Source organism: Oncorhynchus keta, unplaced genomic scaffold (assembly GCF_023373465.1).
Source record: "Oncorhynchus keta strain PuntledgeMale-10-30-2019 unplaced genomic scaffold, Oket_V2 Un_contig_2440_pilon_pilon, whole genome shotgun sequence".
Lineage (NCBI taxonomy): Eukaryota > Metazoa > Chordata > Actinopteri > Salmoniformes > Salmonidae > Oncorhynchus > Oncorhynchus keta.
The window spans coordinates 63965-89111 of NW_026283886.1; the positions used below are offsets into that span (position 1 = coordinate 63965).

The 25147-nt window shown below is 43.0% G+C and overlaps 1 protein-coding gene and 2 long non-coding RNA genes across 10 annotated transcripts; 1 reads left to right on the forward strand and 2 right to left on the reverse strand.

Annotated features, from left to right (window-relative positions):
• Positions 1-1268: 1268 nt before the first annotated feature.
• LOC118377250 (protein FAM3C-like) lies at positions 1269-21539 on the forward strand. Of its 6 annotated transcripts, XM_052505629.1 has the most exons (11): positions 1316-1399; positions 2837-2913; positions 7323-7379; positions 11485-11589; positions 13324-13347; positions 13797-13920; positions 15516-15574; positions 17315-17365; positions 17481-17565; positions 18056-18182; positions 19324-21539. In XM_052505629.1, the coding sequence occupies exons 3-11, from the start codon at positions 7367-7369 to the stop codon at positions 19411-19413; spliced, it is 678 nt and encodes a 225-aa protein (XP_052361589.1). In that variant the 5' UTR covers positions 1316-1399; positions 2837-2913; positions 7323-7366; the 3' UTR covers positions 19414-21539. The 6 variants fall into 6 exon arrangements, with proteins under 6 accessions (XP_052361588.1, XP_052361592.1, XP_052361589.1 ...); XM_052505628.1 differs by lacking the exon at positions 2837-2913 and having other exon boundaries at positions 1269-1399; XM_052505631.1 differs by lacking the exon at positions 11485-11589.
• Positions 7644-18080, reverse strand: LOC118377252 (uncharacterized). Its single transcript, XR_004824203.2, has 2 exons — positions 17458-18080; positions 7644-8331 (listed from the first exon to the last, which is right to left on the reverse strand). It is a non-coding gene; the product is annotated as an uncharacterized LOC118377252 (long non-coding RNA).
• LOC127922043 (uncharacterized) lies at positions 13920-15280 on the reverse strand. 3 transcript variants are annotated; one of them, XR_008110280.1, is made up of 4 exons: positions 14699-15280; positions 14348-14428; positions 14185-14307; positions 13920-14144 (listed from the first exon to the last, which is right to left on the reverse strand). It is a non-coding gene; the product is annotated as an uncharacterized LOC127922043 (long non-coding RNA). The 3 variants fall into 3 exon arrangements; XR_008110279.1 differs by having other exon boundaries at positions 13920-14061; positions 14699-15275; XR_008110281.1 differs by lacking the exon at positions 14699-15280 and adding an exon at positions 14644-14674 and having other exon boundaries at positions 13920-14061.
• Positions 21540-25147: the final 3608 nt, after the last annotated feature.

The window sequence follows — 25147 nt, forward strand, 5'->3', positions numbered from 1 at the left end:
GCCTTATGAGTGACACCTACAGATTACATTGCTTAAAGAGTTTACACAAATACTAGCATCTTAGCTTTTATTACAGAACTTTAAATGTAGGAAATCCCCTCACTATTCAGCCTATTGTATGTATTGGGCATTCATATTGCAATGTACAACCTTACCTATGGATCTTGGGTCCATGAAATTGGGTATCAGCATATTCACTGACACCAACAGATTACAATTTACACAAATATGAGCTTTGTTGCTCTATTTGCAGGACATTAACTGATGAGTATTTTTCTCTGCTAATGCAGGAGTAATAAAGGCCTAGTTCACTCATTTTGTAAAATAAAAATAAACGATTACTTTTTATTTTGATTTATCAGATTTATCACAGTATGTGGAAACACAGAGCTAGATAAGAGGAACAGGTGGCCGTGTTCAGGTTGTAAATGGCAGCGAGTCGTGTGGATGAAAAGGAGGAAATTGAGAAAAGGTCAATTGACACACAGGAAGAAGAGAGATCATGATACAGAAAGCAGTGGAGCGTCTAGGAAAGAAAGCATAAAGATGGCCAAGGTTGGAAGCAAGAGTCATAATGTGTCAGAGTGGAAAGTGGTGATGGTGTTTGATGAGACCAAAGGGCCTCATTTACACCCTATCTGACTAACCAATGCTTTGGAGAAAGAGATAGGTGAAGTCAAACTATCCTGGTTCATTGGAAAGGTAAATTGCTAATATTTTGTGGTAGCCAGGCTCAGAAAGGGAAGATTCTGCAAATGGAAAAGCTTATTGGGATGAAGCTTAAAAGCCATATATATCCCTGGGGCTTATGCTAGGTTGAGGGGAGTCATCACTGGGGCCCCAATATCTACGTCCATAGTTGATATTAAAGAAAATGTGAAGGGAGGCAGAGTGATTGAGGCCAAACGTTTGCTCAGTAGGAAAGAGGGTCAAAGAAGTGAAAGTTTATCAGTGCTGCTGAGGTTTGAGAAGGTTTTGCCTGTAACATTACAGATAGCATTTTCTTATTTCAATGTTGACATGCTGAATAATTCGAATGGTGGATTGTTTCAGCAGGTTATAGATATCGTTGAATGGATTCGGGGGCATGGGATGGGTTTTAGCAGGTATTGATTTGTTTTTTATTTTTTATTTTCTAGGTAGACCGTGATTCATCGCAAACTTCAGGACAGTACGTAGCAGTATGCACTTTCAACGTTTGTTTGACCGCTATGATTTCAAGATGAAGATAATGGCCACACACTCCAGTACAGTAGGTGGCAGTGAAGAATAATGTATGGTCGTCCTTTATTGTTTAGGAGATTATTGAAGTACCACAAGAGTAAATAGCGATTTTCTGAAACAGGGAAGAAGAGTCTGTCATCGTATAGGCAAGGCTTTTAACCGTGGCGTTTCTCAGGTAAAGTTGCCAGTTATCTTGCTAACGTTCGCTGTTTAAAAAAATATATATTTTTAGCTCTTGCCAGTTAAATCGATTTGCTGTTGGGGCAATCAGGTTTATCTAACTATTTTGACTAGGGTTGGCTAGCTAGCTACTGTTAACGGAGTCGAACTAATTTGGGAATCGCTGTAACTAGTTATGGCTAAATCTAACCATACCTTAACGTTACTTATTTGGGGACGATAATTTATTCGGAAAAATGTATGTGTCTAGTTTGCACAGTTAACTGACTACTGTTAGCCTAACACATAACTAATTGTGTAGCCAGCAGATCTGACCCGATTGTTTAAACTGTACCAGGGTCGGACAGGCTTCCTATGTGGATTAAAGCTGAAATGTATAACTTCCGGTGTAGATTAAGACTGGAGCTAGTGTGAGAAGGTTTAGAAAACGTAGCTAGCACCCTCAATCCGATTTGTTCCAAAATGGCTGCTGTCCTGCTAACTCGCATGAGAACGACATAGCAGTCATTCAATCTTCTTGGTATGACAATTTGGATTTACAAGGCATTTCCCATCCCTGTTTTCAGCTATGTTTTCTGAACCACATCTCGCGTCGGCTCCAACCCTAGTGCAGCTGAGCAATCTTTAAAAAATATATATATTTAACCAGGTAGGCAAGTTGAGAACAAGTTCTCATTTACAATTGCAACCTGGCCAAGTTAAAGCAAAGCAGTTCGACACATACAACAACAGAGTTACACATGGAGTAAAACAAACATACAGTCAATAATACAATAGAAAAATAAGTAATAGTCAATAATACAATAGAAAAATAAGTATATATACAATGTGAGCAAATGAGGTGAGATAAGGGAGGTAAAGGCAAAAGGCCATGGTGGCAAAGTAAATACAATGTGGCAAGTAAAACACTGGAATGGTAGATATGCAGTGGAAGAATGTGCAAAATAGAAATAATGGGGTGCAAAGGAGCAAAATAAATAAATACAGTAGGGGAAGAGGTAGTTGTTTGGGTTAAATTATAGATTATAGATGGGCTATGTACAGGTACAGTAATCTGTGAGCTGCTCTGACAGCTGGTGCTTAAAGCTAGTGGGGGAGATAAGTGTTTCCAGTTTCAGAGATTTTTGTAGTTTGTTCCAGTCATTGGCAGCAGAGAACTGGAAGGAGAGGCACCCAAAGGAGGAATTGGTTTTGGGGGTGACCAGAGAGATATACATGCTGGAGCGTGTGCTGCTATGGTGACCAGCGAGCTGAGATGAGGGGGGACTTTACCTAGCAGGGTCTTGTAGATGACATTGAGCCAGTGGGTTTGGCGACGAGTATGAAGCGAGGGCCAGCCAACGAGAGCGTACAGGTCGCAGTGGTGGGTAGTATATGGGGCTTTGGTGACAAAACGGATGGCACTGTGATAGACTGCATCCAATTTGAGTAGGGTATTGGAGGCTATTTTGGAGGCTATCTTCCGGAGACACCTGGAACCCCACCTCTTCAAGGAATACCTAGGATAGGGTAAGTAATCCTTCTCACCCCCCTAAAAAGATTTAGATGCACTATTGTAAGTGGCTGCTCCACTGGATGTCATAAGGTGTATGCACCAATTTGTAAGTCGCTCTGGATAAGAGCATCTGCTAAATGACTTAAATGTAAATGTTGTAAATGACATCGCTGAAGTCGGTAGGATGGTCAGTTTTACAAGTGTATGTTTGGCAGCATGAGTGAAGGATGCTTTGTTGTGAAATAGGAAGCCAATTCTAGATATTATTTTGGATTGGAGATGTTTGATATGAGTCTGGAAGGAGAGTTTACAGTCTAACCAGACACCTAGGTATTTGTAGTTGTCCACATTCTAAGTCAGAGCCGTCCAGAGTAGTGATGCTGGACGGGCGGGCAGGTGCAGGCAGCGATCGGTTGAAAAGCATGCATTTAGTTTTACTTGTATTCAAGAGCAGTTGGAGGCCATGGAAGGAGCGTTGTATGGCATTGAAGCTTGTCTGGAGGGTTGTTAACACAGTGTCCAAAGAAGGACCAGAAGGATACAGAATGGTGTTGTCTGTGTAGAGGTGGATCAGAGACTCACCAGCCACGAGCGACTTCATTTATGTATACAGAGAAGAGTCGGCCCAAGAATTGAACCCTGTGGCACCCCCATAGACTGCCAGAGGCCCGGACAACAGGCCCTCCGATTTGACACACTGAACTCTATCAGAGAAATAGTTGGTGAACCAGGCGAGGCAATCATTTGAGAAACCAAGGCTATCGAGTCTGCTGATGAGGATGTGGTGATTGACAGAGTCAAAAGCCAGTATTGTATTGTTTATTATCGATAGCGGTTAAGATATTGTTTAGGACCTTGAGCGTGGCTGATCAATCTACTCTGATCTGCTGGCTAACTAATTGTACTAACTAGGATGCTTTCATTCAGCTGCCCTGAATGTGTCTGTGGGTTTTTCCTTTCAATTAAGGCCTAGAAAACCAGGTGAGGGGAGTTCTTTACTAATTAGTGACCTTAATGGAATGATTTTGACATGTGCCCTGAGAGACTAACAGTGAAATGCTTACTTACGGTCCTTCCCAACAATGCAGAGAGAAAGAAATGAGAAATAACAGAAAAGTAATACTAAATACACAATTAGTAACAATAACTGAGGTAGATAAGTACATATGACTCGAAAACAGGATAGATAATAAACAATAGCAGCAGCGTATGTGATGAGTCAGTCAGTGCAAAAAGGGTAAATGCAGATTGTCCCGGTAGCTATTTGGTTAACTACTTAGCAGTGGCTTGGGGTTATAAACTGTTTAGGTCCTGTTGGTTCCAGCCTTGGTGCATCGGTACTGCTTGCCGTACAGTAGCAGAGAGAACAGTCTATGACTGGCTGGAGTCTTTGAAAATGTTTAGGGCCTTCCTCTGACACCGCCTGGTATAGAGGTCCTGGATGGCAGGGAGCTCTGCCCCAGTGGTGTACTGGGCCGTCCGCACTACCCTCTGTAGGGCCTTGCGGTCGGATGCCAAGCAGTTGCCATACCAGGCGGTGATGCAACCAGTCAAGATGCTCTCAACGGTGCAGCTGTATGACTTTTTGAGGATCTGAGGACTCATGCCAAATCTTTTCAGCCTCCTGAAGGGTCCCCTCTTCACCACTGTGTTGGTGTGTGGACCATGATAGATCCTTAGTGGAGTGGACACAGGAACTTGAAGCTCTCAACCTGCTCCACTACAGCCCTGTCGATGTGAATGGTGATGTGATTGGCCCTCCGTTTCCTGTAATCCATGATCAGCTTCTTTCTCTTGCTGACATTTGATTGAGAAGTTGTCCACAGGTCAGATACAATAGATGTATAACACATAGGAATAGGTCTAGGGGAAATGTGCTATAGTTAAAGGGAATACCTAGAACCATACTACCCTGTTCACATTACTTGGCAGTTTTTCCCAACAGGTTCAAGCTGTCTCTGAACCGCACCTTTTGTTCTGTAGCTTGACTTGACTCATTTCCTTACCGCCAGGTACAATCCAGGACACACTTGCAATCTGTGTAGCTTCCTCACAGTGGGTTGTGGGAATTGTGGTTCAAGAATCATTAATGTATGAAGGTTCTCTGTGGTCATTCACCTGCAGTAGAATCTGTCTAACAGTTGTAGAGAGACAACTTCAACTGTGTCAGATAAGGGAGGAACAAAATGTGCCACATGCCAGACAAGTGGGTGACAGCATTCCCTTGCAGTAATCTCCAGCCCAAAGCCCTGTGATGTGTGACTGGAAATGAAACAGGCAGAAGGATGCTAATCCATGGAATACAACCTTGATCCAAGCATCAGATTCCCAATGCACAGCAATCAGACACTAAGACTTTGAGAGGCGATGACAGGACAGGTGGGAGCAGAGAAGGGTGATCGTGACAGTAATCACTTAGGTAGGTCTTATCTCTGCTTCATCTTACTGTCATTACCTCTCATTCCCCTCCCAATGCAAAAGCCTCACTATAGATGAATACATGACAGGTTGTATGTAACCTGACCACGCATGCTGCTATTAGCACAGAGTCAAAAAGAAGATGGAATTCACACGGTACCTCAGAGCCCGTTAATGAGATTTCTCGCATTTAAGCCAGCAGCATACCACCCTGCATACCACTGCTGGCTTGCTTCTGAAGCTAAAGCAGGGTTGGTCCTGGTCAGTCCCTGGATGGGAGACCAGATGCTGCTGGAAGTGGTGTTGGAGGGCCTGTAGGAGACACTATTTCCTCTGGTCTAAAAAAAATATCCCAATGCCCCATGGCAGTGATTGGGGACACTACCCTGTGTAGGGTGCCGTCTTTCGGATGGGACGTTAAACGGGTGTCCTGACTCTGAAGTCATTAAAGTTCCCATGGCAATTATTGTAAGAGTAGAGGTGTTAACCCTGGTATCCTGGCTAAATTCCCAATCTGGCCCTCAAACCATCACGGTCACCTAATAATCCCCAGTTTACAATTGGCTCATCTCCCCTGTAACTATTCCCCAGGTCGTTGCTGTAAATGAGAATGTGTTCTCAGTCAACTTGCCTGGTAAAATAACAAATAATAAAGAATAAAAAACATTGTCTGCTCTCCTGACCTTAAACACGCCTGCATAGTGTGTTAATCAGCTTCCATCAGTCCCTCAACATTGCTTATTGTTTATTACTTTTGCTGTGTTGGACCCAAGATTAAGACACTTTAGACAATGGTTACATATTTTCACCAATACCAGGTATCAAGTCCTCTCAAAGATGCTTATGAATGTCCTAATGCTCTACCCATTGACATTGTCAGAACAAGCCTCTTAAAATTGCTCAAAAACAAACTCTTCCAATTGGCTCTGTCTCGAAAGCCCTGCTTTATATTTCACAGGCACGGACATAAATGAATCACGCTGTATATTAAACACTTCAGTTTCCCACTTTTCTCTCAACTGGTCTCTGACCTCCCTGAATGCTTTCTCATCGTCGTGGGTGATCAGGCATACCACCATGGTGTCATCAGCAAACGTAATGACTGTGTTGGAGTCGTGGTTGAACAGGGAGTACAGGAGGGCACTAAGCACTCACCCCTAATGGGCCCCAGTATTGATGGTCAGTGTGGGGGATGTGTTGTTGCCTACCCTCACCACTTAAGGGGCGGCCTGTCAGGAAGTCCAGGATCCAGTTGTAGAAGGAGGTGTTCAGTCCCAGGATCCTTAGTTTCAGTTAGCTTCACAGTGTAACATTTTCCATCAAAATGAAAGAAAAGTTATCTTTCACATTCAGCAGGCTGTGGTGTTAAATAGGCTTTTAGAATTGTTGCCTTTTATTTTGTTATCGTTAATGCCGTCTTTGGTGTGCTGATTAATGCACAAGCACTCCTTTTTCCCCCCACTCCTATCAATATTTATTTTGATTAAGTCATTTAATCTAATATTTTCAGTTGTCTTCCTCAAATGAACGGGAAGATGATGCAATCTTTCCAAGAGGAAGTAAATCTAATTTCATTGGTCCTCAACTCGTGGCTCAGTCATTTCATTCAGGTGTTAGTGGAGTTAGCAGGGAGTTTAGCCTTCCGTGGAGCATGTTTCCTTCCGAAGACTTTTACCTGGCTGAAAGGTGAGACATATTCGTATGACTGGTTGACCAAATTTGCCTCTTCGTAGGATAGCCCTCTAGCTTTGTATGTATTTCTGGCAATATTTATTTAGCCATCCCATTATGAACTACCACTCTTCCTTGTTCTCAGTTAGATGCCAAAGTGAGTCATGTTTTAAACCCAGGAGGAAAGGCCAATGTCCAAGTCGTAGTGTGAGATGATCATACCCAACCAACCAAAGTTAACTAGCTAGTCAACCTCACTGTCGACCCACTGTCTCTCCCTCTGTATGTCTCTCCACACTGGAGAATATTGACATGTTGCTTTGTCTTTCAACAGGGGCATACATTGTGTTGTACTCACTGCAGATTCTTGGGACCAACATGAGAGCTGGAGGTGGGTTTTGCTATAATAGGTACCTGTTTTTCTGACAATTAGCATAACTTTCATCACATTTACTTGGTACAGTGTGTGACAATTGTTTATCTTGGCTATTCTGTCTACAAATCATATTCTTAATCACTGGACAACATAGCTATGCCTATAGCCTACTTGTTTAGTTTATTAGGGACCCCATTAGCTACTGCTCATGTAGCTGCTACTCTTCCTGGGGTCCACACAACATGCACTACAAAATACAGAACGGTAATAGACAAGAACAACATAAGATATTACTTTAATATAGAAATAAGAGGTGTGTGTGGAAGAAAGACTCCAATAGACAGCCAATACTATTCACACACTTCATATATACATTCTTATGTACAATACAGTTAAATGAGACCTTCAGAAAGAGGAGAGGTGCTGTGATACAATATGTTTCTAAATGTGAACTTTTACCACGATTTCATGTTTCTATACATAACTGAGCGACACACTAAATGTGTTTTTGGTATGGGTACTGTGAAGAAACCCATAGTGGTGTGTCTGGGGTATGTAGTGTATGCAAATGGTTAGGCATTTAAAAAAAAGAAAACATTTTTCTTAGACTAGAAGTAGTCCGTTTCTCCTCAACCATGAAAGACTATCATGTTGTTTGTGTGCAGTTAAAGGCAAGGCTTTTGTTTTCAGCCAGCTGCAGCTTTGCTAGGTCTTTCTTTGCTGCACCTGACCATGTTATGGGACAAGATCAAAGCCTGATACAGTTGAGCTTTGTGTCAAAAACGCAGAACACACCACAACATACATACTGTACCGCTCACCATCTTCACAAAAACTTTGTATGTGACTTGGCAATGACAACTGACCATCCAATGTTACTCCTAGGAGTTGAGCTTCTTCAATGTGTAGCGGTATTGTTAGAGAGGGATAAAGATGTTGTTCTGGCGCCAGGCAGGTATTAACACTTCTGAAAAGAAGAATAGGAGAGAGTAGCACTAGTAACCCCACCAATAGTACCTCGTACTAGAATAATGGCAGAGCAATTCAAAGGCCACTTCATACAAACAATTGATGACAAAGAACCCAGTCATAAACCTTAGAGAACTTGCAATGTTCTGTATTACGTCCCAGTGGAGGAGTGAGAGGGGGGGTATAAATGGGTTTGTGGGGTGTGTTCATAGACAAAGGCTTTGAAATGTCCAAAAATATTCTCTGATAAATGTCAATAGTCCCCCACAAAATCAATAGAGTTCAAGCAATAATAAACTCTTACACAACCTCACTTTGACCTCACCATTCTGTATACATCTGGCCCTTCTTTGGACACTGTGTTAACTAACCTGCAGATGAGCTTCAATGCCATACAACACTCCTTCCATGGCCTCCAACTTCTCTTAAACGCTAGTATAACCAAATGCATGCTTTTCAACCGTTTGCTGTCCGCACCCGCCCGCCCGACTAGCATCACTACCCTGGACGGTTCTGACTTAGAATATATGGGGACAACTGCAAATACCTAGGTGTCTGGCTAGACTGTAAACTCTCCTTCCAGACTCATATTAAACATTTCCAATCCAAAATCAAATCTAGATTTGGATTTCTATTTCGCAACAAAGCCTCCTTCACTCACGCCGCCAAACTTACCCTAGTAAAACTGACTATCCTACCGATCCTCGACTTCGGTGATGTCATCTACAAAATAGCTTCCAATACTCTACTCAGCAAACCGGATGCAGTCTATCACAGTGCCATCCGTTTTGTTACCAAATCACCTTATACCACCCACCACTATGACCTGTATGCTCTATAGTCGGCTGGCCCTCGCTACATATTTGTCACCAGATCCACTGGCTCCAGGTCATCTATAAGTCTATGCTAGGTAAAGCTCCGCCTTTACTCAGCTCACTGGTCACGATAACAACACCCACCCGTAGCACGCGCTCCAGCAGGTATATCACTGGTCATCCCCAAAGCCAACACCTCCTTTGGCCGCCTTTCCTTCCAGTTCTCTGCTGCCAGTGACTGGAACGAATTGCAAAAATCGCTGAAGCTGAAGACTTATTTCCCTCACTAACTTTATACATCAGCTAACCTATCGCTGCAGCTGTACATAGTCCATCTGTAAATAGCCCACCCAATCTATCTACCTCATCCCCATATTGTTTTTATTTACTTTTCTGCTCTTTTGCACACCAGTACCTCTACTTGCACATCATCATCTGCTCATTTATCACTCCAGTGTTAATCTGCTAAATTGTAATTACTTCACTACTATGGCCTATTTATTGCCTTACCTCCTCGCCACTTGCACACACTGTATAGACTTTCTTTTTTTTCTATTGTGTTATTGACTGTATGCTTGTTTATTCCATGTGTAACTCTGTTGTTTGTTGCACTGCTTTGCTTTATCTTGGCCAGGTCACAGTTGTAAATGAGAACTTGTTCTCAACTAGCTTACCTGGTTAAATAAAGGTGAAATAATAAATGAACTAAAATGTCAACCCAAATCCATCCGGCAGGGCAATAATAGTCCGGCGACACTGAACATCAAAGGGAAGCGCAGTGGGGGAAGTATGTTTGCTGGAGCGATAGAGGGAAAGTTAGTGAGAGAGGGGGGTTTAGCTGTTGACTTCAGGCTTGCAGTTGCACAGTTGTCTGTCAGTCTGATACACCTGATGGTTTGTTTGTCAAAGCTTCGCAACACTGTTGCTACTAATCCATTCGATCAATGACAGGAGCGGGCCCCAAAGATTCCAAACATGACCAAGAGCGTTAACACCGCCGATCAACTTCAACACTTTACAAACGAATCACGCTGAAAATAAACATGACCTCTGCCAGGAGTTAAACACACTGTCAAAACTGCCACGCTGACCGAGAGACTCCATACAGAGCCGGAAGAGCCATCGTTATTATCGCTGCTGTGCTCTTAAAGGGGCAGCCCACGGTGAAGGCTTTGTGCAGGATTTCTCTACAAATGTTCACAACCATCTCCTGTTAAGGTCTAAGAGAATGCCTTGAACCAAATATAATGCTTTTTGGTTTCAGATGAATTTATCACCAGATTATTGTAATTTCCCATTCTGACACTGACTGTAAGTCCTTGCTAAGAGACTCTGTGAGCTCATTGGCTGTAGATGGTGATGTGTGCAATCAGCATACGTAGTAATTCTAACTTCTTGTAAGACAAGTGGCAAATCATTTGTAAAAATAGAGAAGAGTAATGGCCCAAGGAAACTGTCCTGAGGGGAACTACTGTACGTATCTGATGTTAGAGAAGCTTCCATTGAAGAACACTCTGGGTTCTGTTGGGTAATTAACTCTCCAACCGTGTGATGGCAGGGGACGTAAAGCCATTCCAAGTGAGGTTTTTTCAATAATAAATTATGACCAATAACACAAGGCTTCACTGAAACCTAACAATACAACTCCAACTATCATCTAATCCATTTATTTTAGCCAGTCATGAGTCAGTGAGTGCCTTTCCCTATATGCATGCTGAAAGTCATTATAAAATAGCATTGCATTTGTTACATGCTTGGTACATGCTTGTCAACAATTTGCAAGAATCATTTTACAAATACTCCCAAGTGCTGCATCTGGTTTCTCCTCATACACGAGGCCAACAAATGTTTTTCATCTTAAACAAGAGTCCGGAGAACATTTTGTAAGATCTGTTATAAATAGCTTGAGACCCTGCCTTTGGTAATTCTGGCTTTTCTTATTATTGCCACAATGTTATGGTCACTACAGCCAATGGGAACTGATATTGCTTTGGAGCAAAGCTCTGCAGCAGTGGTGAAGATCTGATCAATACAAGTGGATGTCACAGATCCAACACTATTGGTTTACACTCTAGTTGGTTGAGTGATAACCTGGGTCATGTTACAGGCTTTAGTCACAGTAAGAAGCTTCCTCCCGAGAGGACAACTAGATAACCAGTCAATGTTCAGGTCACCAAGCAAATTAATTTCTCTGTTAGCATCAGAGACCTTATCTGACACACACACATTAGACATGGTGTTGAAATAGTGTTCCATTTCCTCTCTCTCCTCTCTCCCGCTGTCTATTGATCTCTCTTCATTCTCTTTCTTTGGTCTATGTATCTTATTTCCTTCAGGCATCTTGAAGTTGGCTGCATTGGTTTCTGTCTTTTTCCTGGCAGTTTTCCTTGCCTTCCAGCTGCTGGAAATTAACATGGACTTCAATCTGGGGAATGTGTTTGGTGAGTTTGGTTAGGTGTTTTCCAGTGTTGTAACTGTGCATATCAATCTATTGCCTGATCTTGCATGGAATTCCAAAGAGGAATCACTTAGTTTCAAATGCTATTGTTTTGAATACATCTCTCAATAGATGGTATTAATAATCTTCCTCAGGGATTCTAAATTTAGGCCTTCAGAAACACCGTGTCTGCATGCGACACCCCTTAGTCTCTGGCTGAAACTAAATTCACACACTACGGAGACGGAATGTGTGTAGCGCAATGTTGTTTTTCGTCACAAAAGGGGTGGCTCCTTGTGATATTTTCTGGCATTCGGACATACTTTTGTGCTACCTGGAAATTGAGACACTCGGTAGCTGTGTAGCTGTGTGGGCAGTGTTGTCGCTCGGTACCATTCCCTTCTGCAGCCGTGGGGGCAGTGTTGTCGCCGGTACCATTCCCTCCCGTAGCCGTGGGGGCAGTGTTGTCGCTCGGTACCATTCCCTCCCGTAGCCTTGGGGGCAGTGTTGTCGCTCTGTATCATTCCCTTCCGTAGCCGTGGGGGCAGTGTTGTCGCTCGGTATCATTCCCTTCCGTAGCTGTGGGGGCAGTGTTGTCGCTCGGTATCATTCCCTTCCGTAGCCGTGGGGGCAGTGTTGTCGCTCTGTATCATTCCCTTCCGTAGCCGTGGGGGCAGTGTTGTCGCTCTGTATCATTCCCTTCCGTAGCCGTGGGGGCAGTGTTGTCGCTCGGTATCATTCCCTTCCGTAGCCGTGGGGGCAGTGTTGTCGCTCGGTATCATTCCCTTCCGTAGCTGTGGGGGCAGTGTTGTCGCCGGTATCATTCCCTTCCGTAGCCGTGGTATCATTCCCTTCCGGGCAGTGTTGTCGCCGGTATTATTCTCTTCCGTAGCTGTGTGGGCAGTGTTGTCGCTCTGTATCATTCCCTTCTTCCGTAGCCGTGGGGGCAGTGTTGTCGCTCGGTATCATTCCCTTCGGTAGCCGTGGGGGCAGTGTTGTCGCTCGGTATCATTCCCTTCCGTAGCCGTGGGGGCAGTGTTGTCACTCGGTATAATCCCTTCCGTAGCCGTGGGGGCAGTGTTGTCGCTCTGTATCATTCCCTTCCGTAGCCGTGGGGGCAGTGTTGTCGCTCGGTATCATTCCCTTCCGTAGCTGTGGGGGCAGTGTTGTCGCTCGGTATCATTCCCTTCCGTAGCTGTGGGGGCAGTGTTGTCGCTCGGTTCCTTGTTCTGATCTACAGGGTATTCATCAACATACCCTAATTTGTATTTGTAACCAAATATAATTTCTGTGACTGTTCAAACGCTAAACCAAACAACAAGAATCCACCCCCTGAAAATATTTAGTTTATTAGTAATAACCAGTGATTCCAGGCTATTGTGAAGTGGTAGAACCTGCTTTAGCCAACTAGCTAGCAATGTGCTTTTATCTGATATCTGAATGAGTACACAAGCAGGATATCAAACTGGGATAATGTTTTAGGTTGCACCGGCAAGTAGAAGAGTATTTGCTAGGGCATGTTTAAAAAATATATATACATCTGATTTCACATGGAGATGTGTGATGCTAAAAGGCCTGGCCAGCTTACTATGTTTTTAGGCAGGCTACAGCCAGATTTAGTGCAAAGCTCAATGTTTTAACTTTCTTAAATAAGGAACTCATGAGCTCACGGGCTAATGTCAAAAAGACATCTGGAACTGGAGTCTATAACTTGTCTGTTTCTGTCCCTCCACAACAGGGTCTATGCCTGTAGAGGAAGGCCGTAAGTATACTTCAATAACTTCTCCTGCTGCATCACTTTAACCTGATTTCCTCAATCAATCAAGTTACATTTCTTCTTTTCTTTCCTCCCTGTGGTATATGAAAATCAGAACTTATCTTCTCTTAACAGTCCATGGAAACACCTTACCATGTATGCTTAAGTGTTAGGAGCTAAGTAGTTAATCTGTGTGTATTGTGTACTTACCACCTGGCCTTTATTGTGAATGTTTTGGTTCTTTAGCTGTTTAGTTCTATGTAAATAGTCTGGTTTGTTCTGTAGGTGTGTGAGTTATATTGTGCGTGAGAGAGATTCAAGCTGTGTGTGTAATAGTAGACTGTGTTTGTAGGGCCTAGATATGTACGTGTTCGCTGATATTGTGTGTTTTTGATGGGGGGGGGGGTGCTAAAGTGTGTTGGTATTGTATACTCTGTTTGGAATTCCATTCACAGCTACCAGGCAGGAACGCTACAAGTGTGGCCTCTCCAAGCCATGTCCCGAGGGACACTTCTCCTTTAAGATGGCCAGCGGAGCAGCCAGTGTTGTCGGTCCCAAAATCTGTCTGGAGGACAACATGTAAGAGACATGATGGACCAATAATAACAGTACAACCAAAGACCCACATCACTCTCAACCTATAATAACAGTACAACCAAAGACCCACATCCCTCTCAACCCATATTAACAGTACAACCAAAGACCCACATCCCTCTCAACCTATAATAACAGTACAACCAAAGACCCACATCCCTCTCAACCCATATTAACAGTACAACCAAAGACCCACATCCCTCTTAAACCTATAATAACAGTACAACCAAAGACCCACATCCCCTCAACCTATAATAACAGTACAACCAAAGACCCACATCCCTCTCAACCTATAATAACAGTACAACCAAAGACCCACATCCCTCTCAACCTATAATAACAGTACAACCAAAGACCCACATCCCTCTCAACCTATAATAACAGTACAACCAAAGACCCACCCCCCCTCAACCTATAATAACAGTACAACCAACGGCCCACCCCCTCTCAACCTATATTAACAGTACAACCAACGGCCCACATCCCCCTCAACCTATAATAACAGTACAACCAAAGACCCCACATCCCTCTCAACCTATAATAACAGTACAACCAACAACCAACCTATATTAACAGGACCCACACCCCTCTCAACCTATATTAACAGTACAACCAAGGACCCACATCCCTCTCAACCTATAATAACAGTACAACCAACGCCCACATCCCCTCAACCTATATTAACCAACCACGCCCCATCCCCTCAACCTATATTAACAGTACAACCAACGGCCCACCCCTCAACCTATAATAACCCCTCAACCTATATTAACAGTACAACCAACGGCCCACATCCCCCTCAACCTATATTAACAGTACAACCAACGGCCCACCCCCTCTCAACCGATACACAGGGGCCTAATTAGAAACAAGTATTTTAAATAAGACATGTTTTATTCCCCTCCGCGCAAAAAAAGAACCTTGCGCTGGACTTTTCCTTCAAGCACTGACTTTAATGATAACTACTTTTTATTTTGAAAGAATTTACAGCACTTACTATGACTTATGTGGTTTTGTCACCTAGCTATCTTAAGATGAATGTGCAACTGTAAGTAGCTGTGGATAAGAGCGTCTGCTAAATGACTAAAAGGTAAACATCTATTGCCAGGTAGAAATCTAGAGTGCAAAGCTGACACAATAGGATGTTCTACAACACAATTATCCTTGTCTGTTCTACGGGATGCATTTCTGTTCTTATTTTATAGATTCCTAGACAGACTCGTGTAGACCGGTATGAACGAGATCATAACTGAGATGGGGATTCAATTTAAACATGCCTGAAGCAACCTGTTGACTGTTAACCCTCTATTTAATGAACTGTTGTTGTTAACTGTTGTTGTGGCATTCTGCATCCGTGTTATTGAAATCCAATTCCTCGGGCATTGCTTCAAGGGAATCAAGTCTGGTTCGGAATAAGTATTTTATTTTTGTGTCGACGCTATACGACCAGGGTGTGACAAGTCTCAGTGCAGTGGTACACGACCGGGAACAAAGACAAGGATGGGACTAACCTAACCACAAAGTACCCAATAAAATACATGCAGGCTCACTGTCACATAATGCTTAATTTGTCCTTTCAGATTGATGAGTGGAGTCAAGAACAACGTGGGCAGAGGAATTAACATCGCCCTGGTTAACGGTAAACTAGCCTTGTCACTGCTACATGCCATAGACAAACAGTACTTCTCCTTATAGTCAAATCGGTTGTTTTACATGACTACATCTGTGAGTAATATGACAATTGAAAATGACATCTGGTGTGTGAAACATTTTACTTTGTTCAGCGATTGGCAGCTCGAGTCCTTCGAGGATGTGTAGAGTGCCTAGATGGCTGTTAGTGCTGGGCTGGAACAAAAGCCTGCATACAACATGGCCCTGGACTGTAGTTGCCCATCCCTGCCTTGGTTAACTATTTCAATACTAACCCGTCCATACCGCTGTTCATATACACTGAGTGTACAAAACATTAAGAACACAATTCCTAATATTGAGTTGCACCCCCTTTTGCCCTCAGAACAGCCTCAATTTGACGGGGCAAGGACTCTACTAATGTGTCAAAAGCGTTCCACAGGGATGTTGACAACTGTGGGACACATTGGAGTCAAGTTGGCTTGATGTCATTTGTGTAGTGGACCATTGTCCGGAAACTTGGTGTGACAAACCCAGCAGGGTTGCAGTTCTTGACACAAATCGCTGCGCCTGGCACTTACTATCATACCCCGTTCAAAGGCACTTACTATCATACCCCGTTCAAAGGCACTTACTATCATACCCCGTTCAAAGGCACTTACTATCATACCCCGTTCAAAGGCACTTACTATCATACCCCGTTCAAAGGCACTTACTATCATACCCCGTTCAAAGGCACTTACTATCATACCCCGTTCAAAGGCACTTACCATCATACCCGTTCAAAGGTTCAAAGGCACTTACCATCATACCCCCCAAAGGCACTTACCATCATAGTTCAAAGGCACTTACCATCATACCCCGTTCAAAGGCACTTACCATCATACCCCGTTCAAAGGCACTTACCATCATACCCCGTTCAAAGGCACTTACCATCATACCCCGTTCAAAGGCACTTACCATCATACCCCCAAAGGTTCAAAGGCACTTACCATCATACCCCGTTCAAAGGCACTTACCATCATACCCCGTTCAAAGGCACTTACCATCATACCCCCAAAGGCACTTACCATCATACCCCGTTCAAAGGCACTTACCATCATTCAAAGGCACTTACCATCATACCCCGTTCAAAGGCACTTACCATCATACCCCGTTCAAAGGCACTTACCATCATACCCCGTTCAAAGGCACTTACCATCATACCATCATACCATCCGTTCAAAGGCACTTACCATCATACCGTTCAAAGGCACTTACCATCATACCCGGCAAAGGCACTTACCATTCAAAGGCACTTACTATCATACCCCGTTCAAAGGCACTTACTATCATACCCCGTTCAAAGGCACTTACTATCATACCCCGTTCAAAGGCACTTACTATCATACCCCGTTCAAAGGCACTTACTATCATACCCCGTTCAAAGGCATTTAAATATTTTTCTCTTGCCAATTCACCTTCTAAATGGCAAACATACACAATCCATGTCTCAAGGCTTACAAATCCTTATTTGCCCTGTCTACACTGATTGAATTTGATTTAACAGGTGACATCAATAAGGGATCATAGCTTTCACCTGGATTCACCTGGTCAGTGTCACGGAAAGAGGTGTTCTTAATGTTTTGTACACTCAGTGTAAACAGTACTTTCCATTGTCATTGAATGTACTATAATTCACTATTCATGATAGGAGTTAGCCTGTGATCGTACATTAGCTTGTTGTGAACAAGTTGTTTGTTCTCCACAGGAAAGACAGGGGACCTCATCAAGACAGACTACTTTGACATGTGGGCGGGAGGTGAGGCCTTAGTTTCACTTAGATTTCCTGTGTTTCTGTGTCATGGAGTGCCTCTTGACTAGGCAGGCGGACCAGGTAAACCAGTCTTGTACCTGTGTATTTGTTGTGTGTGCAGATGTCAACACGCTCATCACATTCCTGAAGACTATTGAAGAAGGAACAGTAGTGATGATGGCCACGTTTGATGACTCGGCCTCCAAGTAGGTGTTTTACGAACTGAAAAAAAAAGATACACATTCAGCATTTAACTTCTCCGTGAACTCTTAGATTATAATTTTAAGCTTAGGCAAATACTTCAGTTAAGTGTCTTGATCAATCTGTTTCGTTCCTCCAGGGACTGAATTGAACCCTTGTAGAATTAACAAATGACTATCACTTAAATAAATCCGTTAACTGACTGCGGGGAAATGTAAATGAATTTCGCCCTAACTGCTGATATTAAAGGAGTCACTAATTACTGATGTATAACAATGGTGACTAAGAGCAAAGGTTCAAGTAAAGGAAAGAGCTGTAGGTAGAGATATTTAAGTCTACAGACACTCAATGACATTCAAGCTGTGTATTCACTAGCAAACGGACAGACGGGCAGGAACTACCTGAACTTGTCCAATAAGAAACGTTTTATTTTTGTGTTAAAACATTTTGATACGGTGTGCACAAATGAATACGACCCTGCTTTGCGGTCCACAGGCTGAATGACGAGTCCAGGAAGATGATTGGTGAACTTGGCAGTTCCAGCATCAGCACATTAGGTTTCAGGGACAACTGGATATTTGTGGGAGGCAAAGGGATCAAGACCAAGAGTCCATTTGAGCAGGTAACTTCAACCCCCCTCCCCCTTTAAAAAACATCTTTATCCTCCTTAAACTGGTTTGTTCACATTTTTTCTTTCTGGTCTGTTCACAACAGGACTTTTTCACCTCTCCCTGTTGAAATATCATGGCTTCAGTGAAGCACAACTGAGAGAACTTTGTCTATAGAAATATAGTACCTAGAACACACCATTTATCATGATACAGATTCATTTTCCAGCCCTGTCATAAAGTGTTGTGTGCGCGCTGTTCTGCTTCAGAAATGGGCATGTTTTATATTGGAGTCGATACAATAACTTAAAACTGCACCTGGATGTCCTCATCAACAACCCTCAGACTCAACTCTGGACCTCCAAGCCAGTCCCACTGCGTTTTGGTCATTGTTCCCCTCTAATCAGGGACTGATTTAGACTCGGGACACAGTGTGTGTGTGTGCAATTAATTATCAGGTAGACCAGAACCAACTCCGGACCTTGTAGGTTAAGAGTTGAACACCCCTGGTCTACAACGTTGCAAATGTCATTGGAGGATTGATTACCTAGAGAAGCAAGGTGAAATATCCCAAATGGAGCTAGATGAAGCCAGGACAATAATCTACTTGTTGAGCATAGCTATAGCCTTCAGTCTGGTGTTCATGGTCAGTTTGTCAAGGTCCCGACATCAGCGGATAACTGTCCTGCAACAGGGCACTTTGACGCGAGAATGAACTCGAACGTGACGTTTGTTTGTAAACTAAAAATTGCTCTATAAGATATGTAAAACACAGCCGCTCCATTATATAGTTTTCGTCCTTTACACTTCTGAACTATTGATTTCATTATCTGAGTTTTACCAGAGAAGACAATTTTTGAGAATAATGTCTTTTTCCATTTCCATCTGACCCTTGAACATGTTGTCCCAGAGTGAACAGGCACTCCTTCAATATTGACTTTCCATCCTCCCTCATGTGTTCTTGGGACATTGTTTGTGATCGCTGTGCCGGTACACACACAGCCTTATCAGACAAGAGGGGCCATGCAACGTACTTCCCAAATGGTGTCCTATTCCCTTGTAGTGCACAAAACACTTGCACTATATAGGGAATAGGCTGCAATTTGGGATGCTGACATTGGGTCTAATCCAAAACCTCTGTCTCTGTCTCTACAGCACATAAAGAACAACGCCGACACCAACAAGTACGAGGGCTGGCCCGAGGTGCTGGAGATGGAAGGCTGCATACCCCAAAGACAGGAGTGATCTTTTCACTTGATCCCTCGACCGTTCCCTTCATAGCCGACCCCTTCACGCCTTTGGTTGCGTCTCCCATTCTTCTCTTAAAATAGTGTACACTTGCACACTTTCCTATGATGGCTCTAGCAATTGAATCTCCCTCCACCCAATGCTAACACCAACGCAGCCTTGGTATTTTAGAGACTGTCCCTCTGCGTTGCAGCTGTCAATGTTTGCAGCAATCGGTGACGTCAGGAAGCATCCTTGTTTGTTTGTGTCAAGGTATTGTCTATATATAGAAGAGGAATGGTATGGCAGAAATTCCTGTTATTGGTTATTCTGCAGAATGTACCAAGATCACTGTGACATTTGTAAATAGAAATACAAAAAAAGTATCAAACTTTTGAACATCGATATTGTAATATAACATCTTGGAAAGCTATATGGCTTAAGATCCTTGTTACTTAAGAGTGAATTTATATTATAGCTTTTTATCTTTAGTGATTGGTCTTTTTTAAATGTTTTTGTGTGGTTTGGGAGTGGAATGAATGAGGAAGCATAGAGCTAAATCACGTTAGTGGGGATTTTGTGTGCATCCTCCTTGGATAGAATGAGGATCGTTGGTTTTGGATGGGGTCATGTACGTATTGTTTCAGTAACAATCTTATCGATATTTTAGGGAAATATTTAGCTGATTTGATAAATCACTTGGGATTTTATTGGCACCTTTGACAGCCTTGGAAAAAACATTCAAGAAATAGGTTGATACAGTACAAAGATGACTAGGTTTTGATTTTGTGGCTAGATCTTACTTTCCCCAGTATCTCTGGTTTACTTTAAAGACTACTAACTCTCTGCATCACATCTCTTCCACTTGGCTCTCCTAAAGCTTTGATTTCCTCATTGCGACTGACTTTTTTGTTCTTATCATATAATGCAAGAACTGCCTAGGCTGAAGCTCACAGCTTTTAGCTGAGTTATTGTTGGTTTTTGCAACATTGCATCATGTCCCCCCTGAATCTTCTTCAGTGAGCGGTCTCACTACCACTACCACTGTTCATTAGCTGTGGTCATATTAGCTACAATTCAACCCAGCTGTCATTTTGTTACACTTGGAATGGAGTAAGATTGATATATAACAAATAATACATTTGACGTTTTATTAAACTAAGCAAGTCGGTTAATTAAGCACACATTCTTATTTACAATGAAAGCCTACACCGGCCAAACCCGGACGACGCTGGGCCAATCGTGCGCCGCCCTATGGGACTCCCAATCAGAACCAGTTGATACCGTCTGGAATGGAACCAGGGTGTCTATTGACTCCTCAAGCACTGAGATTCAGTGCCTTAGACCGCTGCACCACTCGGGGACCCATGGATTGATTCAGTGGATTAATTCCTGTTCTGTGTGTGAAATTGAATCCATTGGGAGATTATTGCATATGCAGTTATGTCATGTGCTTTAACTACGGTAACACCTGGTGCTGAAAGTAGCACACGTTTCAGAGTGTAATGTAAAACTCTTGTTGCGTTAAACATCTCAGCTCGGTCCCCTAGTTGGTTCAAAGGATAACTCTGTTTTTAGTCAAATGGCAGGAATACAATCCTGTTCCTGTTTGCTCTTAGGGCAGTACATGTAACCTAACACAATGTGATTGTGGAGGCTATTCTGAAACCTGTTCCCCCATCCACTTGTCTATGGAGTAATTGTAATGAAGGAATTCCCCGTTTGTCCTCGACATTGGCAAGATATTTAACACAATGAATGACATCCTCTACATTGCCGTTTAAAAAAAGATATGCGTTCTGTTTTTTGCTTTCATTTGAGGACCTTGACTGAAGTGAAAAGCCCAAATCGATACCCCATCGTTGCCATTCCAAAAACAAGTGTGTCCTTCCTGCTCTAAATGGAATTCATCCCACCAATGTGCCTTGTCTGACTTACAAATCCATAGACAGTCTGTAATATTCATTATTTCTCCATCTACTAAACTACTGATTTTGTTAATCATTCATGTTGTTGCAAGGAAGTTAAATGGGGAACAATTCTGATTATTGTGACTCATTTTGTTGCAATGTCTTACATCTGTGTCGTGAGACATTTCAAACAACTTCCCATTCGTGAGTATGATTAATAAAGCTCAACCTGTCTTCATTGTACGTGTGACATTTATTTAAACAGAAGTCCTGAATTTGGAAAGTATTTCTCTCACAATGCCTTTAACATGCCTTTAACATTTAAATCATGTTGGCAGATGAAGTTGACTTGATTTTAGGGAGGTGTGAGGTTGTATGAGGGGGTGCCGAGGCATATTTCTGTCTGTAATAAAGCCCTTTTTGGGAGGAGAAACTCATTTTGATTGCCTGTGCCTGGCTCCACAGGGCCCCTGCCCAGTCATGTGACATCTCCATAGATTAGGGCCTAATCAATTTATTTCAATTGACTGAATTCCTTATGAACTTTAACTCCGTAAAATCTTTGAAACTGATACATGTTGCGTTTTTATATTTTTGTTCAGTACAGTCATCTGCATCAATCTGGCTTGTCTTCAAGAGGTTGCGTCATACTCAAATGGCATGAATAGATATAGCTCTTTGTTTTGTTACTGTGACACTGTCCGTTCTACAGCCTAATGTTTCTAAACTAAGAATATTCCACAAGGTTGTGCTGGGATTCTATTATATAATAACCAAATACCCTATTCTCTTTGGAAAAAGGTCAGCAATAATTTACCACCTGGTTTTAAGAATTATAAACTGGGTGGTTTGAGCCCTGAATGCTGATTGGATGACATCAGACTGTACCACGGTATGACAAAACATTGAATTTTTACTGCTGTAATTATATTGGTAACCAGTTTATAACAGCAATAAGGCACCTGCTATATGGCCAATATACCACTGCTAAGGGCTGTATCCAGGCACTCCGTGTTGTGTCGTGTGGAAGAACAGCCCTTAGCTGATATTGGCCATATACCACATGCTTTCGGGGCTTATTGCTTAAATATATGACTGACTGTGGCTATTGTTGGTATGTATTTTGAATGCATACGTGTACACAATGCACATCACATCTACACACCTGTGTGGATTCCACGGCAACAACGCTCTAATCAGTTCGCTTGCAGGTCATGCACGTGATGGTACTGTTGACAAGCAAAAACATTGTAACTAGTAAATAATTAAAACAAATTTGACAGTGAAAAGAATGTACAAAGCAGAAGAATCACTGGTAAGATGAAAGCACCGCTCAGACTCAGAAGATGCCCTTCTGGAGCCATGCAGCCGTAGAGTCATTATACCCTAATATAAGCCTATTTGTCTGTTAGCCAAATAAAAATAGGCCTTCAACTTGTAAGCATATAGCCTCTAAATAAATGTTCAACAAAATAGTTGAAGCACATACAGTGGTGGACAGGGGAAACCGATCTGGCAATAAGAATAGGCTATAGATAGCCTAGGGGTCCTAAATGCTCAAGACTATTTCGCTCAGGACAGGTTATAGTCAATCCTTGATATTTTGCTCTGTCTCATTTATTGTTATGGATATAGCCTCTGCGTGATGGCTATAACAAGCCTACATACAGGGTGGAATTAAGCCAAGGGCCTTGCTTTACCAAAGTTAACCATTTTCACTGTAGTGTCCAATACGTCTTTCAACCTCTAAGGCATTCCCTTGGCAGCAAGAGCCTCTCGGTGGATGCTGCAGTGTACCCAAGAGCCTCTAGGTGGATGCTGCAGTGTACCCAAGAGCCTCTCGGTGGATGCTGCAGTGTACCCAAGAGCCTCTAGGTGGATGCTGCAGTGTACCCAAGAGCCTCTCGGTGGATGCTGCAGTGTACCCAAGAGCCTCTCGGTGGATGCTGCAGTGTACCCAAGAGCCTCTCGGTGGATGCTGCAGTGTACCCAAGAGCCTCTCGGTGGATGCTGCAGTGTACCCAAGAGCCTCTCGGTGGATGCTGCAGTGTACCCAAGAGCCTCTCGGTGGATGCTGCAGTGTACCCAAGAGCCTCTCGGTGGATGCTGCAGTGTACCCAAGAGCCTCTCGGTGGATGCTGCAGTGTACCCAAGAGCCTCTCGGTGGATGCTGCAGTGTACCCAAGAGCCTCTCGGTGGATGCTGCAGTGTACTCAAGAGCCTCTCGGTGGATGCTGCAGTGTACCCAGTGGTCTAAGGCTAGCACTGCGATGCTAGCTGTGCCACCAGAGACTCTGGGTTCGCGCCCAGGCTCTGTCGCAGCCGGCCCGCGACGGGGAGGTATGTGGGGCGACGCACAATTGGCCTAGCATCGTCCGGGTTAGGGAGGGTTTGGCCGGTAGGGATATCCTTGTCTCATCCCGCACTAACGACTCCCGTGGCGGGCCGGGCGCAGTGCACACTAACCAGGTCGTCAGATGCACGGTGTTTCCTCCGACACATTGGTGTGGCTGGCTTCCGGGTTGGATGCGCGCTGTGTTAAGAAGCAGTGCGGCTTGGTTGGGTTGTGTTTCGGAGGACGCATGGCTTTCGACCTTCGTCTCTCCCGAGTCTGTACAGGAGTTGTAGCAATGAGACAAGATAGTAACTACCGTGGATACCACGAAATAGGGGAGAAAAGGGGGTACAAATTTGAGAAAAATACAATTTAAAAAACCCCCGATGGCATTCCAGTTTGGGAATTCCTGCGTTACCACGGCTATAAATAAATGATGCGATTATGTGGCCATTAAATAACACATGGCATATTTAGATTGGGGAATAGGCCTAAATCACATTAACTTTCTATTTTGCAGCTCAGGTGGTTATTCTAAGTAATTTGCTGAAGGCCCAAGCCTATACTACGCCATCTAATGGTATAACGTCGTTATCGAATGCCGTTCTACAACAAGCTCTAAACTTTTATTTAGGAAATTAAACCATGAAATTGCAAAGCAAAGTCCGGGCTAGAGTTGCTTGATTGACTAGCTACGTTCAGTTCATGTCCTTTGTGGATGCCACATCCCTGACAAAAGTTTGTACATATAAAAAAGATCTGTAAGCGAGTAAAGGGAGATGCAATGTAAGAATTGATTTTCATAGTTGTAACGTTTACAGAACTAATTTCAAGGTTACTGCATGGCTTTTCTTACTATCCTAACAATTTACGCATGGCTTTTCTTATGATTCTAACGATATGCACGTTCAACCTTTTGGCAGCTATCTGGCTCCATATGATGTTTTTCTCCCAATGTTTGTCGCTGGTCAATCATAATAAAGTGTTGTTGCAAATAGGCATGTTTATTTTTTACATGCACAAGTAACAAACCACAACCACTGTGTAACAACACTTAGCTAATGATATTGTTCAAGCTATGGTTGTTCAAGGTCGACATTTTTCCAGTTTGTTACTCCCACTTGAAAAGCAAGGAACAAATACTTGGCTTCTCTTGGACATTTTGACATGTTGCGGGCCTGTGACTCAGCGATTAGTGCTTTCTGAGGTCGATTCGGTTTCGGTTCAATTATTGAAATCACGGGTTTCGATTATTTGGGTTGTGAATGCTGTGACACAGAATACATTTTTTAAATAAAAGTCCCATGATGGTAGTGAGTTTTGACTGCTTATCACTTATTAACCATAATTATCCACATGACTTTTATCACATATTTCAGTTGTGTATATTACATTTGTTTTATTTGAAGACTTATTTCATTCCAAGTCATCTCATCTCTATAGAACTGCTGCATACGCTGTCTGACAATCACTATTTTGTAGTTATTCCAAGTAAATAAGGCAGACT

Coding starts and splice junctions, on each gene's coding strand:
- LOC118377250 (XM_052505626.1), top strand. CDS start 6,841: ATGAACGGGAAGATGATGCAATCTTTCCAAGAGGAAGTAAATCTAATT. Junction 7,004..7,322: donor GACTTTTACCTGGCTGAAAG/GTGAGACATATT, acceptor GTCTTTCAACAG/GGGCATACATTGTGTTGTAC. Junction 15,575..17,314: donor TAACATCGCCCTGGTTAACG/GTAAACTAGCCT, acceptor TGTTCTCCACAG/GAAAGACAGGGGACCTCATC.